At 45.3% G+C, this 22500-nt stretch overlaps 1 protein-coding gene across 4 annotated transcripts in view; it reads right to left on the bottom strand.

The window, feature by feature from the left end:
- The window catches only part of pde4d (phosphodiesterase 4D, cAMP-specific), a gene marked incomplete at its 5' end in the record, with an annotated part of 235055 nt that overhangs the window by 41030 nt on the left and 171525 nt on the right, over positions 1 to 22500 (bottom strand). The window contains one exon of one of the 4 annotated variants that reach the window (XM_083784494.1): positions 12646 to 13341. The exons of the other annotated variants lie outside the window; for them this stretch is intronic. Within the exon in view, the coding sequence (XP_083640620.1) occupies positions 12646 to 12713 (68 nt within the window). Of the gene's footprint in view, positions 1 to 12645; positions 13342 to 22500 lie in introns of those variants that run through there. 4 annotated transcript variants of the gene reach the window in all.

The raw sequence follows: 22500 nt of genomic DNA on the forward strand, positions 1-22500 counted from the left end.
GTGCCTATGGGAAATAGTTCCAAACATTGCTCCTATGGCTGGAACTATCCCATTGAGATAGAATGAGCACTTCCGCATTCCATTGTTACAATGGGAGTCAAAGCTAGTGTCGCCACTCTCTTACTATTCTGATGTACTGTAAGTAGTCTAATGAACAGTATTCTACCGTACATGCTAGGGATGCACCGATGTATCGGCCCACATATCGGTAACTCATTTGTTTCCCTGGCACAAAAGGGGGAAATCAAAAAATCTAAAATGAAATAAACATATATCGATATCAGTATCGGTATCATTTTCATATCGGTGCATCCCTAGTACATACTGTAAGCAGTATGAATGGCATTCTGTATTACCGTATAACTACTGTAATGTACTGTATGGTGTATGAACAGCATTCTATAGTACATACTATAAGGTACGTGATACGATCAAAACTGAACAAAACCCCCCATATGACCAAACTCCTATAGTTAGTATCACTGCATAAGCAATGATAAAACCGAATAGGTTGGGATTCAACTGGAATATTTCATTTATAAGCAGTTTCTACACGGAAACATTACTCAAAATTGCATGGGAGACCTAATGAAAATTAAAAGACAGTATATACAGTATACAAAAGGTAGCAGAAGTTACACAAATGCTCCAGAAAACAAATTATTTTAACTTTGGAACCGCAGTCCTAACACACACAGGATATACCAGGCATATTTTCCACAACAAATAAGTGGGCAATTGTTGGGCTATCGCTCCATAATCTTCCAGACGGGCATGGGTGAATGGGTCTGACCTTTGTCAAGGAATGGGATAGCTTGGCCCTTTGCCTAATGACTGAGTGAAGGGAATACATATTATCCTATCTCGAACTACTTCTGTGTCCTTCATTCAACACACACACGCACACGCACACACACACACACACACACACACACACACACACACACACACACACACACACACACACACACACACACACACACACTTCCACTTCTCCCTCACCAATCCCTCTTTCTCCGAGGTTAACGAAGCCTGTTCAATGTACTGTATTTATAGGCTAGACATGTTTTGTTCCTGCCTCGACTGCACAAAAAAGTTGTAAAAGAGGTGGTATCAATTAAAGGTTTCTTTCCAACTTAAGCCACTTTTCTCTTCAAGTATAACAGATAAACCATTTTCTTCACCTGTTCACATCCACTGTGGATGAAATAACACCCACACCCACATACGGCACCACTCATAAGCACTTAGTTCAAGTAGTATAGCTACTCCGGTCTCTTATTCTCCACCTGTTCTGTGCTATAAGCGCATACGGTACCCTACGTGTGTGTTATGTGTGAGTGAGAGATACAAATGAGCTAAACATAACACCTGCCATATGTTAAGCAAGTGACTCATTACCACATGTTCTCTGACGTCACCACCAACACCACTTAGTTCATTCCCTGACATGTACTGTAACTCACACACACATACACATAACCACACATAGATCAGATATCCATGAACACACCAACACACCCTCAACCATATGATCATCCTTGTATTCACACACAGCTATATAGCCATGTGAAACCATGCTTTTGTCTGTCTGACTGAATGCATTCTTGACACTGACCTCTCATGAGTAAAGCCCCAGCGGGAGAGATCTCAAACGTCACCTCCCTCATTACTATGCCGCTGGAATATGCAATTTAGAGTTTAACCCATTCTGACCTGAGATCAGATTCTGTAAATGTCTTTTACATCCTGACAGTTTTCTGAAAAAGCTATGTTTCTATGTCAGTCGTTACGAGCTTGTAGATCTGCTATTTTTCAATAGCTAAAGCATAACATAATGCTAACACCAAAAGGGGTTCCCGCCAAAAATGGATTTTAAACAAACACAAAAGTATAAAACATGTGTGAAATATCGAGGTAGGTATGCCGTAAAGATAAAATCCAAAAGGGAAGCACGTACATCTCAGAAAAAGTTGCGTGTGTGCTGAACAAAAATATACAGAAAGAGCTCTTGAATAGAATAAATCATTGTCTTCGTGTAAGTACTCAATTGGGGAAGTTTCATGGTGATAACAATTTTATATAGGTATGGTTTTGGCCCACTCAATTCATAATTAACTTTCCAATTTTGGAGCTCTGGCTCATGGACTAAGAACCAAAAAGAACTGAACCGGTTCCCATTGGGAACCAACCGGTGGAAAAGGGGCCTGACAGGTGGAGTCACAGGGGAGGTGTGGTGAACGACATACAGTAGATATAAACGTAGAGCGAGACAAAAAGAGACCAAACCCACAATAAGGGAGTCATCCACAGACATGGCCCAATTGGCGAGAAAGAAAGAATTTGTTAGCATTGGGACAGGAGGCGGAAAGCTCTTTGAAGGTCCTCCAGAACTCTCATCTGCTCAACATCGTTGTGTGAACAGAGAATTCATGTGAAGTCAGTTATAAGTCTCCCACTGTCCTCCCAGCCCAGGTCGCACAGAGTTTGAAAACTTTCTTTCTTTTCCAGCTGTCTGGATTACAATAAAAAAGAAAAAATAGAAGGCAGGGGATATACTGTACAGCATATGGCATTTTTAAGATATTAAAATGACCTCTCATCTCATCCATTTCAGAGTCACAGTAATCTGCTCTGAATTAAAACAATATTGACTAAAGTCATGAGTCAAAGTTGCTTAAGCGTACAGTTTATATTATCTTTGGAAGAATTCAATCTTCCATTTGCTAGATTAGCCTCCACACGGTGAGCGTTTGGAAATTAAGTTCAAAATTAACCACTTAAAACTTTAAACTATACAGTACTTCACTGACCGGAAGACTAGACCCACTCATTTGTTCCTTCCACACAAAATCTCTTATTTAAATCTCTTTAAATAGCTAATCTACAGGCTGATAGATCTGCTATTTTCGCTGAATGTTCTCCCCAAGAATAGGGACATTAGGGTTTGTGTGTTTACATTAAATCCATGCTAAGTCCCACAAGGGCAGAGCTTCCTGAATACGTTTTAGAACAATCATTTTGGAATTACGGGTCACCAGGGGAAAAACGGATTAATTAGTATTACTGTACACTCTCAGAATCTCAAAGTTATAGTAACAGTTTCCTGTGACTTTAAGTTGTAGGACATCTCTGGGTTACAAATCAGGGCACGCACGCACACGCACACACACACACACACACACACACACACACACACACACACACACACACACACACACACACACACACACACACACACACACACACACACACACACACACACACACACACACACACACAGATAGATCAATGACTCATTTATTCTCAGCATGGGGTCATCTCAGCAATTACAAAAACCCAGTGAGATCTGTGGAGACGTTTGGCAAGGAGAGGGCAGACCTCAACAACATCTTCAATAAACACAGCGCTGCTGAAGACAGTGAGCCATTGTTTAAACAATGTGGCCGGATTTATCACTTGTGGGCAAGAAAAAAAAGAAAACATGTTTTTTCTTACCAGCTGCTTCTGAAATTATTTACAAATAGGGCCTTAAATAGTTTTTCCACTAAGACAGGTTTTAACACAGCAACGTGCAGACATGAGGTCTATAGCTACCACATGAGCAGACGTGAGGTCTACCATAGAGACAGACATGAGGTCTACCATAGGGACAGACATGAGGTCTACCATAGGGACAGACATGAGGTCTATAGCTACCACATGAGCAGACATGAGGTCTACCATAGATACAGACATGAGGTCTACCATAGGGACAGACATGAGGTCTACCATAGATACAGACATGAGGTCTACCATAGAGACAGACATGAGGTCTACCATAGATACAGACATGAGGTCTACCATAGGGACAGACATGAGGGACAGACATGAGGTCTACCATAGGGACAGACATGAGGGACAGACATGAGGTCTACCATAGGGACAGACATGAGGGACAGACATGAGGTCTACCATAGAGACAGACATGAGGTCTACCATAGATACAGACATGAGGGACAGACATGAGGTCTACCATAGGGACAGACATGAGGGACAGACATGAGGTCTACCATAGGGACAGACATGAGGGACAGACATGAGGTCTACCATAGGGACAGACATGAGGTCTACCATAGAGACAGACATGAGGTCTACCATAGGGACAGACATGAGGTCTACCATAGATACAGACATGAGGTCTACCATAGGGACAGACATGAGGTCTACCATAGGGACAGACATGAGGTCTACCATAGAGACAGACATGAGGTCTACCATAGGGACAGACATGAGGTCTACCATAGAGACAGACATGAGGTCTACCATAGGGACAGACATGAGGTCTACCATAGAGACAGACATGAGGTCTACCATAGAGACAGACATGAGGTCTACCATAGGGACAGACATGAGGTCTACCATAGGGACAGACATGAGGTCTACCATAGAGACAGACATGAGGTCTACCACAGAGACAGACATGAGGTCTACCATAGAGACAGACATGAGGTCTACCATAGGGACAGACATGAGGTCTACCACAGAGACAGACATGAGGTCTACCATAGAGACAGACATGAGGTCTACCATAGGGACAGACATGAGGTCTACCATAGAGACAGACATGAGGTCTACCATAGAGACAGACATGAGGTCTACCATAGGGACAGACATGAGGTCTACCATAGGGACAGACATGAGGTCTACCATAGAGACAGACATGAGGTCTACCATAGAGACAGACATGAGGGACAGACATGAGGTCTACCATAGAGACAGACATGAGGTCTACCATAGAGACAGACATGAGGGACAGACATGAGGTCTACCATAGGGACAGACATGAGGTCTACCATAGATACAGACATGAGGTCTACCATAGATACAGACATGAGGTCTACCATAGGGACAGACATGAGGTCTACCATAGAGACAGACATGAGGTCTACCATAGGGACAGACATGAGGTCTACCATAGATACAGACATGAGGTCTACCATAGATACAGACATGAGGTCTACCATAGGGACAGACATGAGGTCTACCATAGAGACAGACATGAGGTCTACCATAGAGACAGACATGAGGTCTACCATAGGGACAGACATGAGGTCTACCATAGAGACAGACATGAGGTCTACCATAGAGACAGACATGAGGGACAGACATGAGGTCTACCATAGAGACAGACATGAGGTCTACCATAGAGACAGACATGAGGGACAGACATGAGGTCTACCATAGGGACAGACATGAGGTCTACCATAGGGACAGACATGAGGTCTACCATAGATACAGACATGAGGTCTACCATAGATACAGACATGAGGTCTACCATAGATACAGACATGAGGTCTACCATAGGGACAGACATGAGGTCTACCATAGAGACAGACATGAGGTCTACCATAGATACAGACATGAGGTCTACCATAGGGACAGACATGAGGTCTACCATAGGGACAGACATGAGGTCTACCATAGGGACAGACATGAGGTCTACCATAGAGACAGACATGAGGTCTACCATAGAGACAGACATGAGGTCTACCATAGAGACAGACATGAGGTCTACCATAGAGACAGACATGAGGTCTACCATAGGGACAGACATGAGGTCTACCATAGGGACAGACATGAGGTCTACCATAGATACAGACATGAGGTCTACCATAGAGACAGACATGAGGTCTACCATAGGGACAGACATGAGGTCTACCATAGAGACAGACATGAGGTCTACCATAGAGACAGACATGAGGTCTACCATAGATACAGACATGAGGTCTACCATAGAGACAGACATGAGGTCTACCATAGAGACAGACATGAGGTCTACCATAGAGACAGACATGAGGTCTACCATAGAGACAGACATGAGGTCTACCATAGGGACAGACATGAGGTCTACCATAGGGACAGACATGAGGTCTACCATAGATACAGACATGAGGTCTACCATAGAGACAGACATGAGGTCTACCATAGATACAGACATGAGGTCTACCATAGAGACAGACATGAGGTCTACCATAGGGACAGACATGAGGTCTACCATAGAGACAGACATGAGGTCTACCATAGAGACAGACATGAGGTCTACCATAGAGACAGACATGAGGTCTACCATAGAGACAGACATGAGGTCTACCATAGAGACAGACATGAGGTCTACCATAGGGACAGACATGAGGTCTACCATAGGGACAGACATGAGGTCTACCATAGAGACAGACATGAGGTCTACCATAGAGACAGACATGAGGTCTACCATAGAGACAGACATGAGGTCTACCATAGGGACAGACATGAGGTCTACCATAGGGACAGACATGAGGTCTACCATAGATACAGACATGAGGTCTACCATAGAGACAGACATGAGGTCTACCATAGATACAGACATGAGGTCTACCATAGAGACAGACATGAGGTCTACCATAGGGACAGACATGAGGTCTACCATAGAGACAGACATGAGGTCTACCATAGAGACAGACATGAGGTCTACCATAGGGACAGACATGAGGTCTACCATAGGGACAGACATGAGGTCTACCATAGAGACAGACATGAGGTCTACCATAGAGACAGACATGAGGTCTACCATAGAGACAGACATGAGGTCTACCATAGGGACAGACATGAGGTCTACCATAGGGACAGACATGAGGTCTACCATAGAGACAGACATGAGGTCTACCATAGAGACAGACATGAGGTCTACCATAGAGACAGACATGAGGTCTACCATAGAGACAGACATGAGGTCTACCATAGGGACAGACATGAGGTCTACCATAGGGACAGACATGAGGTCTACCATAGATACAGACATGAGGTCTACCATAGAGACAGACATGAGGTCTACCATAGAGACAGACATGAGGTCTACCATAGATACAGACATGAGGTCTACCATAGAGACAGACATGAGGTCTACCATAGGGACAGACATGAGGTCTACCATAGATACAGACATGAGGTCTACCATAGAGACAGACATGAGGTCTACCATAGATACAGACATGAGGTCTACCATAGGGACAGACATGAGGTCTACCATAGAGACAGACATGAGGTCTACCATAGGGACAGACATGAGGTCTACCATAGGGACAGACATGAGGTCTACCATAGAGACAGACATGAGGTCTACCATAGAGACAGACATGAGGTCTACCATAGAGACAGACATGAGGTCTACCATAGGGACAGACATGAGGTCTACCATAGGGACAGACATGAGGTCTACCATAGGGACAGACATGAGGTCTACCATAGAGACAGACATGAGGTCTACCATAGAGACAGACATGAGGTCTACCATAGAGACAGACATGAGGTCTACCATAGGGACAGACATGAGGTCTACCATAGGGACAGACATGAGGTCTACCATAGAGACAGACATGAGGTCTACATAGGGACAGACATGAGGTCTACCATAGAGACAGACATGAGGTCTACCATAGAGACAGACATGAGGTCTACCATAGGGACAGACATGAGGTCTACCATAGAGACAGACATGAGGTCTACCATAGAGACAGACATGAGGTCTACCATAGAGACAGACAGAGGGAAGCTGACACGACACTGGATTTATTTTAGAAAGCTCTGACGACAGCGGGGAGCTTTCAGAGGGGACAGGACAAGGAGACACTGTGTGTGTGTGTGTGTGTGTGTGTGTACTAGTCTATTTAACCTTGACTGTGAAGTGTGAGAACATAAATTAATATGAATGTGTGTACTGTGGGCACACACGTGCATGCGTGCGTGTGTGTGTGTGTGTGTGTGTGTTAACCTTGCCAGGATCTCAAGACCAAACAACCCATAACCCGGTAGAGACTGCTCCCGGGCTGCTAATGCTAGACTGCTAATGCTGTTCGAATCCTGATCCCAATGACCTTTACTGCGTGTCACTCCCCATCTTTCTCTTCTCATTTTCCTGTTAGTCTACTGTATCTATCAATGAAGCCAAAGTAATGATGATAGACAGAATGGAACAAATGGAGACAAACTGGTATGACAGCAAAGCAGTGCAAGTTTAATAATGACAAACAGGTCATGGGACAGTGTGATGTCCCTGTAACTTAGCAGTCCAGTTTTTGAAGTTTGCGTATTATGTGTAGCCACTACCCACTTTCACATAGACATCAGCTGCTCCGATAAAACCAGAGCAAATCGGAATGACATTTGTGTTTTCCATGCCTCGCTGTAATTGGATGGCTGTGACAAAGTGCTCTCCAAAACTAATATTGAATCTGAGAAGAGATGCTCCAGGCCATTTCCAGTACAGAAATAAGTATGTGTTCTCAGTCGAGATGACTGTTTAACCGCTCCAGTCCAGAAACGTTCTGAATCAAAATAGCTGCGTTACGAGATTTTATAGATCTGCTATTCATGAAACATTTCAACTTAATTGATATTTTTTTTTTACATTTTCATGTTTCATGTATGGCCTAAATTCGGATGCTAGGGTTGATGTGGTCAAACAAGGCAGGCAGTTTGTGGATCATGACATAGGCTATAGTGACAGCAGTGTCACATTAGCAGACATACTGTAGATGACTGTCATAGGGTAGAAGGCAGCATACCCGGTTTAAACAGAGGCAGCCCGGTTCCTCATGGAAGCACACACAACACACCAGAGCTATTCCAAGCCTGGTCAGGAGGAACACAATAAGCATAAGATCGTGATTGTTTTTGGCACCATGTCTTTAAATTGTTTGCGTCAAGGATTAATTGTTTTAATGTGTGTTTTATGTCTTAAATTATGGCTGGCGATTTTGAAAGGCAATACATTTTTACGGCAGTGATGAGTTTATTACATTTCCAATGCATCACAACATATCAAAAAATCTTCCCAATCACAAAATTAAATTAAATTCAAATCCAAGCAAACACTGTAGGGAATCTCACACTGGTCTGCTCACTGCTTCACCGCCATCCATACTCCACCACCATCTCTCTCTCTCTCTCTCTCTGCGATGTGAAAGTCACTGACAAGTCAGGTATGAGCAATGTGAAATCCTTTATCATTGTCAGGATTCTGCCTCAGTGCCTTCTGGAACTGAGGCTCAAAGAAAACTCAGTCAAGCTTGAGAGACATAGAAAAGGTGTCCATGGCAATATATCCATGTCACATGAGTTCACGTGGGTCACAAAGATAAGCCAAATCGCCAGTGTTTCGCACACACGCACATGTGCACGGCCTCACGCGCACACACACAGACACATACACACACACACACACACACACACACACACACACACACACACACACACACACACACACACACTATGGATTTTTACTGTTAAGCGTAAGGTTAGATAGCCTGCAACTTTCAGAGAACTTGCCTGGTGATGACCTGTCTGACAAAAAGCAGACGCCTCACCCCGTCCGTTCCATACTTCTGTAAGCTGCACTACATCTCGCCATCGCGTGTCATCACATCTATACTGTCAAAGGAAGGCAAATGTGCGATGGATCGGTGCAATTTCTCACAAACATCTCCTCCCCCCGGCCTGTTACTACACAATTCGGAGGGTTTATCCGCTTTCAAGCTGGCTTCCCTATTTAGGGAATGTCATTATAGGTGATCTCTCCCTCCCAAAATTCCAAAAGTATCACCAACGTGCAAACACGTACGCATGTACAGTAGACACTTTACTGTTGTCTCTTTCTTTACTGTGCTAAGACAGAGGGAGATGTAAAATGACCTCCCCCAGCCAGGAGGGGAAACATTATTCTGCCCAACTTATTTCTCACAGAAAAATAACACATCTTCGAACCAAAACCTACATAATGCTAGCACACCAAATAGGCCACACTGTATATAATGTAAATCTGCACAAGTCCACAAAGGGTATAAAACAAATTGAGACAAAATTAGCACATATAACTGTATGTTGCTATATTGTTTGTAGGCAATTGAAGATGTAAAATACATTTTACTAGAGTGATAAACAGAGGCAGGCTGTTTTGATAAAATAAAAATTTCTATCATATTCTCAGCATTAAACGTGACATTTCGCGTAGCAACTCTCAACCCGATAGTTTCGACTAGACTGGTTCTCAAAACTTTTTGACTCAGGGAAAATAACTTTTTCATCCATGGCACCTCTGAATTACACTGTTAAGTTTTGGAATCTTATAATTACGGTATGTAAATGTACAAATCTTTCCCCCTAAGGAAAACTTAGAGAATATAAGTTTCCAACTTTCCATTATAGGACAGACTGAAAATAACTTGAATACGTTTAACCACCCTAGCATCACTATTCTGGGGGAACACTCACCAAAAAAGCTGATCTACAAGCTCACAACGCGGCACAACACATGACGCGCTGTGAGCTTTTATTGGTGAAGAGATTTGGTGCAGATGGATGCAACTCGGGTGTGTTTTATTAAGTCTAGACGGTTTATGTGTTTTAAACTGAAGTGATATTGATGAATTCCAAACAATATCAAAGTATTCGCACCGCTGGACTTGCGTCATGGCACCCACTCTTAGGGCTGATTCATACTCCTATTTTACTGCTGTTTCGGCGCTGTAGTGCCGAAATGATTTCAGCTCGTCAGAAATTTTCAGTAGCACCGAAGAGCCGACTTTAGGACGGTAACCCCCCCCCCCCCCCCCCCCCCGAACCTCAAATGGCGTCAAATTGTAGGCTCTACAGCGCCAAACCGACTTTTATTCGGCTATAAAATAGGAGTATGAATCGGCCCTTAGAAACCCTGGTTTGGAGCAACAGCGTCACTACTGTGCGTAGCTCTCTCTGTCTCATGGTGTTCCAAATCCAAAAGTGCCATTCAGTTGAACGAACAATCGAACATATAAGGTTCAAAGTTCAAGGTTTCTTTATTTTGTCTCCCAAGGGAGAAATTTGTCTTGGACCCCAAGGACCCGCCCTGCAGCATACAGATACAATACAATACAATACACAATACAAGACAACAAAGGCACACAGTGACCCGTACAACATTAAAAAACCACACACCATCATACCTAGTGCAAAAGAACATCACCTCATAACCTTCGACCCCTATCCTGTCTGCCCTCTGCAAGGACTCTGTTAAGGAGTGTGATTGACAGAGGGACAAAGGAATGCTTGTACCTATTATATTTGCACGCATGGACCTCGTACCTCCTACCTGATGACATTAGCCGATACAAGGGTATAGTACATGGGAGGGGTCAGACACAATTTTCTTAACCTGTCCAATGGTGGCCTGCTCAAAGATGACCTGGGGGGTGATCGGAGGTGTAGACATACCCATGATCTTCCCTGCCATTTTGGCTAATCTAAGGATCTCAGATTTGTATTTTACAGTTAGGTTTCCAAACCAACTGGTGATACCATACCTAAGAATTTACTCTATAGTAGCTCTATAGCCATATTTATACTACTCAGTTGTCACATACTGAAAATAGCTACATCTACAATCTAACAACAGGTTGCACGAGTTGTGAGCTTGTAGAATGGATCGGCTATCTTTGGTGCAGGACACAATCGAACGACGGAGCATAACTTAAGCACTACCCTCAAAAGACCTAATTAAAGACTATTCTTTTTTTCCCCACACTCTTAATTTCCTGCTGGAGAGGTAGGAGGGAAGGATAATGAAGTGACAGTGTAAGAACACGGTGAAACCTGCAGGGAGGTCCCACAGGGGTTCTCAACACGTTGTAAGAGAGGGACCCCTCAGGGACAGTCCCGCCGTGCCTCTACCCCCCACTATGACGAGCAAAGCGTGAAATCAGGGCTGTTCTCTCTCGCTCCGTGACGCCACAGTCTGAGAGAACAGTACCGCAGAGGAAACCTACAAAAATAAACTTCCAGCGTTAAAGCAACGAGACAGCTCCAGTTTCTTAGAGCAGGCAATGAGTGCTGACAGCCAAGGACGAGTTGAGGCAGGAGCAGAGGGGGTGGGGGGAGGGCAGGGTGATAATGTGCCCCGGGCGATGCATTCTCCATCCTACGGATAAGCTAGGATACACTCGCTGGTGGTGGCAAAGCGCATTCCTCCACAGACGGTGGTTGTAAAGGACATAATACTGTTCTATGACATAGGAAACTGTCATGTTTAAACATCTGGCTGACTGGCCGCTGCATTCTAGTGTGGGAGCTGTAAGGGTGTCACAACAACAAATGACCAGTTCTTGTTACACTGTGTGTGCTCGTCTGATAAAACACCACAAACGCCTGAGAAAATGGACTAGAGATAACCGTAATCTACGGAGTACAGGACTTGTCTTGACATGATATTTCGAAAAACTGATAAAAAGTAAGAAAGCTAATTAAATGAGACTCTCTGGACTGATGTACAGGGTACAACTGATACAGTGAATCCATGAAAAGAGAGTTGGACAAAGAACAGTACGAGAGTGAGGCAGTGCAGATGACAGCTTCAAGACAAACAGGCGACAAGAGACAGAGGCTTGGCATTTAGATGGAAAGGTAAAAAAAATAACATTAAGGAAAAAATTAAGCAAATGCTCATAGTATTATTCATAAGGAAGGGAAAAATGCATACATGCACAGTCAAATCCACACTTACGGGTCCAGCTTATCAATCAAGAGTTAAATTAACACTGTGGATTTGATTGAAGACACAATAAGTGATGAGGAAGGACTTTTGGATAGTCGATTTACCATATTCCTCCCTCTGTGTTCCGCAGAGAGCTGGTAGAACGTGACCGCGGCTTTAGGATAATGCTCATTGTGTGGCCACTGCTTCCACGTGCACAGTTGCACACACAGCCACACACACACCCCCCCCTCTGATCCGCCTGGTCTGGCTCTGACTGCACCTGCACGAAGACGTACGACCACTAACGAAGAGTCCCCCCGTCGGGGCTGTGGAGCCACCGCTCCCAATAGTTCCAGGAAGAGTCCCCCCGTCGGGGCTTTGGAGCCACCGCTCCCAATAGTTCCCGGAAGAGTCCCCCCGTCGGGGCTGTGGAGCCACCACTCCCAATAGTTCCAGGAAGAGTCCCCCCGTCGGGGCTGTGGAGCCACCACTCCCAATAGTTCAAGGAAGAGTCTCCCCGTCGGGCTTTGGAGCCACCGCTCCCAATAGTTCCAGGAAGAGTCCCCCCGTCGGGGCTTTGGAGCCACCGCTCCCAATAGTTCCAGTCCAGCCGGTCAGTCCGGCTGACCGGGCGGAGAATGACAGCGGAGCTGGTAGTACTGATCAATATCCCTGCCTCCGTTTGTGCAACTTACTGTGCCTCTCTTCTCAACGGCTACTGTAGGATGATTCTCTGACCTCCTTTACCTCTCCTCTCAAGTGCACTCCTCTCAGACCAGCGCTCTTCCTCGACGTGCTGTTTACTCTCTCTCTCTCTCTCTCTCTCTCTCTCTCTCTCTCTCTCTCTCTTTTCCAGTCTTTCTATCTCTTCCTGGCTGGCTGGTTACAATAAGATCTCCTCCTCCCTCCTCTTCTCCTCCCCTCTCTTTGCACCACCTCCTTCTCTTCTCTTTCGGTCTCTTTCTCTGCTTCCCTGTATTTGAATTAAACACATGGGCCCCATTACACACACTCTCTCTCTCTCATCTCTCTCTCTCTCTCTCTCTCTCTCTCTCTCTCTCTCTCTCTCTCTCTCTCTCTCTCTCTCTCTCTCTCTCTCTCTCTCTCTCTCTCTCTCTCTCTCTCTCTCTCTCTCTCTCTCTCTCTCTCTCTCTCTCTCTCTCTCTCTCTCTCTCTCTCTCCTCCCCCCCCCCCCCCCCCCACCGTCTAGAGTGGGCGGGGTTGTTTTGATTGTAGTAAGTCCTTCAAAAGGGCGGGACTTGTATCCCCTACTAATCCTAACAATATTCTCAAATGTCAATCACTTGCCTCCACGGTAACCTAACACCAGCTGCACAAGTATGCCGGTGAGGTGGAGAGAGTCTACAAAGACACCATGGAGTATTGTCATGTGATTGCTAGTCCACACAGCAGCACCACACATGCACGTGTATGCGCGCGCGCGCACGCACACACACACACACACACACACACACACACACACACACACACACACACACACACACACACACACACACACACACACACACACACACACACACACACACACACACACACACACACACACACTCACACTCACACTCACACTCACACTCATCCTCTGCCCTCCGCTCCACTCTCATTTCCCATTCCTTCTCCCTCTTTTCCTTCCACTAGTTTCAACATTCCTCATCTGTCACTCATCTGATTTGAGTGTTAGTTGTTTTGCTTGTTGCGTGTGAACTCACAACACATGTCATGTTATTCATGATTCATGTTCCTTCCACACCTCTGTTAGAGTGTGCGTGTGTGTGTGCGTACGTGCAGTGACACTTGGTGGGGTGGTCAACAAATGCTATTGTCTGTGAATGGTTGAAACATGATTCCAAATCACTGGCTGCAAACAGACCCAGTTCATACAGCACCCTGCAACAAACAGACCCAGTTCATACAGCACCCTGCAACAAACAGACCCAGTTCATACAGCACCCTGCAACAAACAGACCCAGTTCATACAGCACCCTGCAACAAACAGACCCAGTTCATACAACACCCTGCAACAAACAGACCCAGTTCATACAGCACCCTGCAACAAACAGACCCAGTTCATACAGCACCCTGCAACAAACAGACCCAGTTCATACAGCACCCTGCAAGCAACAAACAGACCCAGTTCATACAGCACCCTGCAACAAACAGACCCAGTTCATACAGCACCCTGCAACAAACAGACCCAGTTCATACAGCACCCTGCAACAAACAGACCCAGTTCATACAGCACCCTGCAACAAACAGACCCAGTTCATACAGCACCCTGCAACAAACAGACCCAGTTCATACAACACCCTGCAACAAACAGACCCAGTTCATACAGCACCCTGCAACAAACAGACCCAGTTCATACAGCACCCTGCAACAAACAGACCCAGTTCATACAGCACCCTGCAAGCAACAAACAGACCCAGTTCATACAGCACCCTGCAACAAACAGACCCAGTTCATACAGCACCCTGCAACAAACAGACCCAGTTCATACAGCACCCTGCAACAAACAGACCCAGTTCATACAGCACCCTGCAACAAACAGACCCAGTTCATACAGCACCCTGCAACAAACAGACCCAGTTCATACAGCACCCTGCAACAAACAGACCCAGTTCATACAGCACCCTGCAACAAACAGACCCAGTTCATACAACACCCTGCAACAAACAGACCCAGTTCATACAGCACCCTGCAACAAACAGACCCAGTTCATAGAGCACCCTGCAACAAACAGACCCAGTTCATAGAGCAGTTCAACAGCAGGGGACAGAATGGCTCTCTTATCTTAACCACTCACAATCCCATATACGGGAATGTCCCCATATATGGTCACGCATTGTGATATCACGTCTAGTCACGTCACGTCTCCAAGACACGCTATATATGGCCATGAACCCTGGCCATGGCCATGAACCCTTATTGTCTCCACCAGGCCGAAGGCATGGGGGGAGAGTATGTTTTGCACTCCGTCCGTCCGTGTGTGTGTCCGTCTGTGTGTCCGTCCGTGTGCGTGAGCAGCTAATCTCGGCCACCGTTAACCCGGTCGATGCCAAATTTTGCACACACACTCCCTGGATGAACCTCTGCCCCAAACTTTCCAGAACGGCCTGTTATAGCGCCACCAGGAGGCCGCTTTGTGCAAAACAAGTTTTTGCACAGTACACCTACAGATTTTGTCCAAACATTGCGCAAATTGGTACACAGTCTCTCTAGAGCCAAACCGGTCTTTCAGATTTCTCAGACTCCATCCTGATTGGTTAAGATTGGCTTCCAAAGTTCACAGGAGTGCTCAGTTTCAAACAAAATGCTGCAAATCATGAACACATCGCGTGATTTCCGTGAAATTGTGCACGCACATTCCCACTAGGCCGAGGAAGAAATGCCACATGAACAATTTCAACTCAGCCTCAAGGTGGCACTATAACTGGCCGAAAAGTGTTTTTACCTCTAACTGCACGGATCTGTGGATAACTTTGTATGCCAACTCCCTAGTTTACTTTTGTTGCCCTTATATCCAACCACCAGATGAAGGCAAGCTGCAATGTCCTACATTCCTATCCTGGTGGAGACCTGTGCCCAGAAGGGCACTTTTTCTAGTTTCATTGTGAATTTCTTGGTCAAACTTGATCCCATGCCAAAGTGACAGCACTCGCCCGGCAGTCTGCCGTAATGCAGTATACGACCTCCACATTCTCACGGAGGAGACTGCCGACGAGCGGTGCCGTCGTCTGGCCAGGGAACGCCAGAGGCGCCGCCAGCGGACGAGGGCCCTATACCTGGGCCCTCATCAAACCCTGTACACTCAAGACACTGCCCCCGCTGACACCCTTAGATCTCCATATATGGAGCTGACCTGTTCTGACATTCCATATCTTGATCGGACCTCATCACACCCTGTACGCTCCATATATATAGCCAGTGCTGCACGCAAGGGCGAGGAGCTCAAGAGTAATTAAAGCACGATTATGTTATGCTTTAGCTATTGAAAAATAGCAGATCTACAAGCCCATAGCGAGTCACCGAGTGGCGCGCTATACGAGCTTGTAGGTCTGCTATTTTTGAAAAATCGAAGAACAACTGACATAGAAACATAGCTTTTTCAGAAAACTGTCAGGATGTAGAAGACATTTTTAGAATCTGATCTAAGGTCAAAATGGGTTAAGTGACAGACAGTAGAAATACAATATACCCAAACAGGCAGTTATATTTGTTAGGCTAGATAGGCATATCAATTAAACAGGACAACCAACACATCTAAACCCATAACTAGAAAAAGTGCTCCTCAGAGCACCAGGTCAGGGAGGTTATTGTGGCCTCCTGGTGGCGCTATAATAGGGCAATGTTAAAAGGGTGGGATTTGATCCTCAATGTAGTGTGTGAATGTGCGTGCAAAGTGTGACTGCAATCGGATATGATTCATGATTTGCGGCATTTTGTTCAAAATGGGCCACTCCTGCAAACTTTGGATGTTCAGGGCAGCTGTCTAATATCTGTGGACATTTACAACAACCAACCCCGTTCTGAGGAAAGCTTTAAGTCAGCACTCATTGTCCCAATGGAGAAAAAAGCAAGGTAACTGATTTAAATGACTGCCATCCCTTACCCCCCCCCCCCCCCCCCCCTTACCCCCATACTGAGTAAATGCCTTGAGAAGGCAAGTATGTCATGGAGATAATCAATAGCACGTTACCACCCACCAATTAGTTTACCAGCAGCCACAAGTTCCACAACACTCCCCACTGCCCTCACCCAAGAATTCCTTTGTAAAAATGCTGTTCATAGAGTGTAGCTCAGCGTAACTTCAACACCATAGTCTGCTCCAGACTTGGCACCAAGTTCATGAACCTATAGGCTATAGGACTCAACTCTAGCCTGTGCAGCTGGATCCTGGACCTTCTGTCAGACCAACGGAATGACAAGCAGATGAGCTCTACAGGGGCATAGTAGTGTACGCTCCATCCAAACGTCTTTCAGACAGGCCAGCTGAAAAAGGTTCGGACGTCGGATGGACTATTTTCAAGTATGTACTGTAGCTTCCTTAACACCCTCAACACAGGATTCATGTACTGTAGCTTCCTTAACACCCTCATGTACTGTAGCTTCCTTAACACCCTCATGTACTGTAGCTTCCTTAACACCCTCATGTACTGTAGCTTCCTTAACACCCTCATGTACTGTAGCTTCCTTAACACCCTCATGTACTGTAGCTTCCTTAACACCCTCAACACAGGATTCTAAAGTGCCCTCCTCTACTCCCTGTATGCCCAAGACTACATGGCCACACACAGCTGCAATGGACCACAATGGAAACAAGCAGTACTGTATCAAATAAATCAAATCAAATAAATAAGAATTAAGAATACAAGATAGTAGCAACAGGGAATATGTAACTGTGGAACATGCCGAATTGGGTTGGAGAGGGGCGGGAGGGGGGTATGACAGAACATGATCGAACCTAAGACAATCCTGGTATACAACAGTACACCAGGCCTTTTCAATTTATTTTCAAGTTTGTGTCCGCGGGTCTGACAGTAAAATGGACCGTACCACAATAATGCACACAAAAGAGTGTAGAAACACACACAACACAATACACTGTACGCTCTCCCCACCCACTCGCAGCTGCTGCAGGCATGTTTCAGTGTCATCAATACTCAACGCAAGCAAGTCGGGTGGTAAACAGTGACAACAGCATGATGTCAGTCGCAGGATGTGTCCTTTTGTTCCAAAGAGGAGAGGGAAAGGAAGAGGGAGAGGAAAAGGGGGGCCTCGTCATCACTCTGGGGATAATACTTCCATCCAGCTCTTATGGAGGAACAATGGGTCCAAATACTATAAAGATAATATCAGTCATCTGCTTCCTACTAGAGAGCAAATTGCATGTATTTTGTTTTTCAGAGAACAAAGGAGTAAGACCATAATTTGATTGAATTGAATGATTAATTTATTTACAACATTTTCAGCAAGTGATACCGTCGTACTACGGAGTATGAATTGGGCCTCAGGGATGAGCGGGCCGCGCGTCATACTGTAAATGTATACACACACCTACGCAAGCATGCCCCGGCACCTGCGTACACTGACACTCCTATAACACACACACACACACACACACACACACACACACACACACACACACACCCCTCACAAAGCGCTGGCAGTCACCTAATTTCAAAAAGAGCATTACATTACCTACTGTACATTACAACCTACCAAAGTTATCTTGGGGATATCTGAATGTTGTTTTATTGTATATATTGTGCATAGTTACTAAAGTCTAGACTAGAGCATATTAAATGTTTGCGTGAATAGAAACACACATGCACACAATCAGGGAAATCTTGCACATAAAGAAACCCACCAATGTAGCAGGCGTGCATTTGGTCAATAATTCAGTCGGTAGCAAAAAAGAGATGTTTACGATCAGCCTCGTCATGTGGCTGATTTCATGCTAGCTCTGATACTGTATATGATGATAGTGTATATACTTTGTAAACAGAATATCTGATCAAGCGTGCTGGTGGGTTTACCCTGAGCCACACAGACGTAGCCTGGATACCAGACCGATCTGCCACAGGAAGAAAAAAAATCCCTGTTGAGATTGATCTGGCACTCCTCAGTTTGTATTACATTTCGCTCACCTCAGAGTTGTGGGTGACCAATCAAAGTCCACTATTCAAAGTGAGATTTATTTTCTGCGATGTTTGAAACCGCAACTTGGAAATAAATGTTCCGCACACTGAAGTTCCAGATTTATAATCTACACAGTGATATTAGTCTGGCCATGCCAGGCTAACACAGACATAGATACTGAAACCTACATCTAATGCTTGACATCAGGGTTGGGAAGGTTAATTTAAAAAAGTAATCCCCTTACAAAAATTGTAGTCAGTAACGTAATCCGAGTACTACAATTTAAAAAGTAACAGGTTACTTTCAGTTACTTTTGGATTACTTTGGATAAGTTCCAAGTACGCCTACCACCATTAGGTGTGTGTGTGTGTGTGATGTTTGGCAAAATGTTTAGGAGCAATATAAACGTGTGTGTGTGTGTGTGTGTGTGTGTGTGTGTGACGTGGCTTGGCCTGTTGTAGCGCCACCATGAGGCTGATTTGAAAACTGTTAAGTGGCAGTTCTTCCAAAGCCTAGTGGGAATATGCATGCAGTTTCACCACAATCGGACGCTGCGTTGAGTAGTTGTGGTGATTTGTACAAAACGGGTACAAAGCAGGCTACTCCTGAAAAGTTTAGAAGCCAATCGTAGCCAATGAGGGTGGATTATGAGAAATCAAACAAACCCGTCTTGATCACATGACTATGGAGAGCATGTGTACCGATTTGCGTGAAATTTTGATAAAATATGAAGGAGTAATATTAGAAAATGTGTTTTACATATGTCGGCCTCCTGGTGGCGCTATAAAGAGCAGATGTGAAAAATTCCAGGCAAAGGTTTTTCCTTGGCCTCTAGGGAGTTGGCATACACAGTTATCCACAGATGTGCAGTTAGAGGTAAAAACACATTTCGGTCAGTTATAGCGCCACCATGAGGCTGAGTTGAAAATGTTCCAGTGGCACTTCTTCCTCGGCCTAGTGGGAATGTGCGTGCACAATTTCATGGAAATCACACGATGTGTTCATGATTTGCAGCATTTTGTTTGAAACTGAGCACTCCTGCGAACTTTGGAAGCCAATCTTAGCCAATCAGGATGGAGTCTGAGAAATCTGAAAGACCCGTTTCGTTGAATGGCTCTAGGGAGACTGTGTACCAATTTGCGTGATGGCCTTCAGCCTGGTGGAGACAATAATAATAAAGATTACAGCCTCCGACTCCATCCTAGACACTAGACAGTGGCAAGTAGTCCAATGCAACAGTGAATTTGGGTGTATTCTAAATTTGACTAATTTGATCTGGTGAGATAAATTCTTCACCTTCCACCAAACACAGCTGTCCACTATACCTGCGACTTGCCCATGTACCTATCAGCAAGGGTCAAGTCTAATAAGCCTAGAGATTATCCTGGAACAAACTGTCTATTTAATCTGCGAGAGGCAAAGGGGCCACCTGGTGGCGAGATTATAATATCTGTTTAGGAAAAAAACAAGGTACAGTATATGGTGAAGATGCACACAGAGTAAATAGAACAAACTGAAGTTAAGGTAGTAAGCATGGGGGGCACGGTGGCACAGTCGGTAGTTCTGTCGCCTCACAGCTAGAAGGTCCTGGGTTTGATTCCCGCTGGGGACTCTGTGGGGGGCGTGTTCTCTCCTCCGTGTCATCAGTGCCCATACCCAAGGCGGGGTTGGCGAAAGGGCCTTTCTGTGTGGAGTTTGCATGTTCTCCCCATGTCCCCTAGGGTAGGTATCCCCACAAAAATGTAGTAATCCTGGTCTCTAAACTACCTCCCCCTGGCCAGCCGGGGCGCCTAATGGAGGGGAAAAGAACTGGTCGGAATAACGTGTTCCTTCCACATGCTACGTCCGGCCGGGGAAACTCCCCTCTGTCAGGTGTAAAGAAGCAGCTTGGACTCCTCATGCATAGAAAGAAGCATGAGGTCAGTCCACTGCCCCCCCCCCCCCCCCCCAGGTTGGCAGAGGAAGTGTAGCGCCCAGGATTACATTAGATAATTGACAATGGGTGAAATAAGTGTTGCAAAATCGTGGGATAAAAATTATATAAAAAAAAGGTAGTAAGCACAGATGGCAGGACCACAGTATTGACAAGATGCGACTCTATCCTAGTCCTAGAACAACTATTAACCTGTCCTTCTGTGAAATGGTACCCTTGCATATCACATGCACACACACGAACACATTAACTGTTACTCAGATAGACGCTTGCTTTCGCACACACACACACACACACACACACACACACACACACACACACACACACACACACACACACACACACACACACACACACACACACACACACACACACACACACACACACACACACACACACACACACACACACACACACACACACACACACACACACACACACACACACACACACACACACACACACACACACGTACACTGCTAGGGTCTTTGAGTGCAGCCGGGGAAAGGTAGAGTGAAAATGGGCTTAATAAGGCCTAAAAACCTGTAGAATTAGCTCTAATGGCAGGAGAGTGCATCGACTATTAGCTTACTTAGACACTAACAATAACATCAAATTGGCAAGTGAACAACCCCATCTTCCTGAACATTGATTTACGTGCAGATGCTGATGTTTTTGATGGCTGACTAGAATTTGGTTATCTATGGTTTACTGTGGTCTTAATGGAACTTAAGGGCGCGCGCACGCTCTCTCTCTCTCTGTCTCTCTGTCTCTCTCTCTCTCTCTCTCTCTCTCTCTCTATTCACCCATCAGACAATATGCTATAACTAACAAATAACATCCGCAACACGATAAACAGCAGAACTAAGGTTTTCCACAAAGCTATCACAACACAGCCAGTAAAGAGCAACGACCATTTACATAACGCTCTGATGTGAACACACTTTGCTGCGTTGCCCAGGTGGAGCTATTTATCAGTTCAGGCTGACAAATGTTCTGATAAGAGACCACACACACACACACACACACACACACACACACACACACACACACACACACACACACACACACACACACACACACACACGATGAGATGAGGAGCGCTTTGATCAACAATCAATGGCAGATACAAGCATGGTTTCATTTCACTCAATAGCCCTCATCTACAAGCCCCTTTCGTCCCACGTTTCTACAGAAACGCAGATGATGAACAGCACAACGTGAAGTAAGACAATAAACATATCAGACACCAAAAGACACTAGAGCAAGAAAGTCAAAAACACAAAATGAAAAGGCAGCGCAGCATCCCCCATCATTGGACCCACTGGTCCTACCACCTCCTCCCTCTCCCTCGCCACCCTCGGACGCCTCCACCCGTCCCAGAGCT

The sequence above is a fragment of the Protomyctophum parallelum genome (assembly GCF_964188405.1).
Source record: "Protomyctophum parallelum genome assembly, chromosome: 15".
NCBI lineage: Eukaryota > Metazoa > Chordata > Actinopteri > Myctophiformes > Myctophidae > Protomyctophum > Protomyctophum parallelum.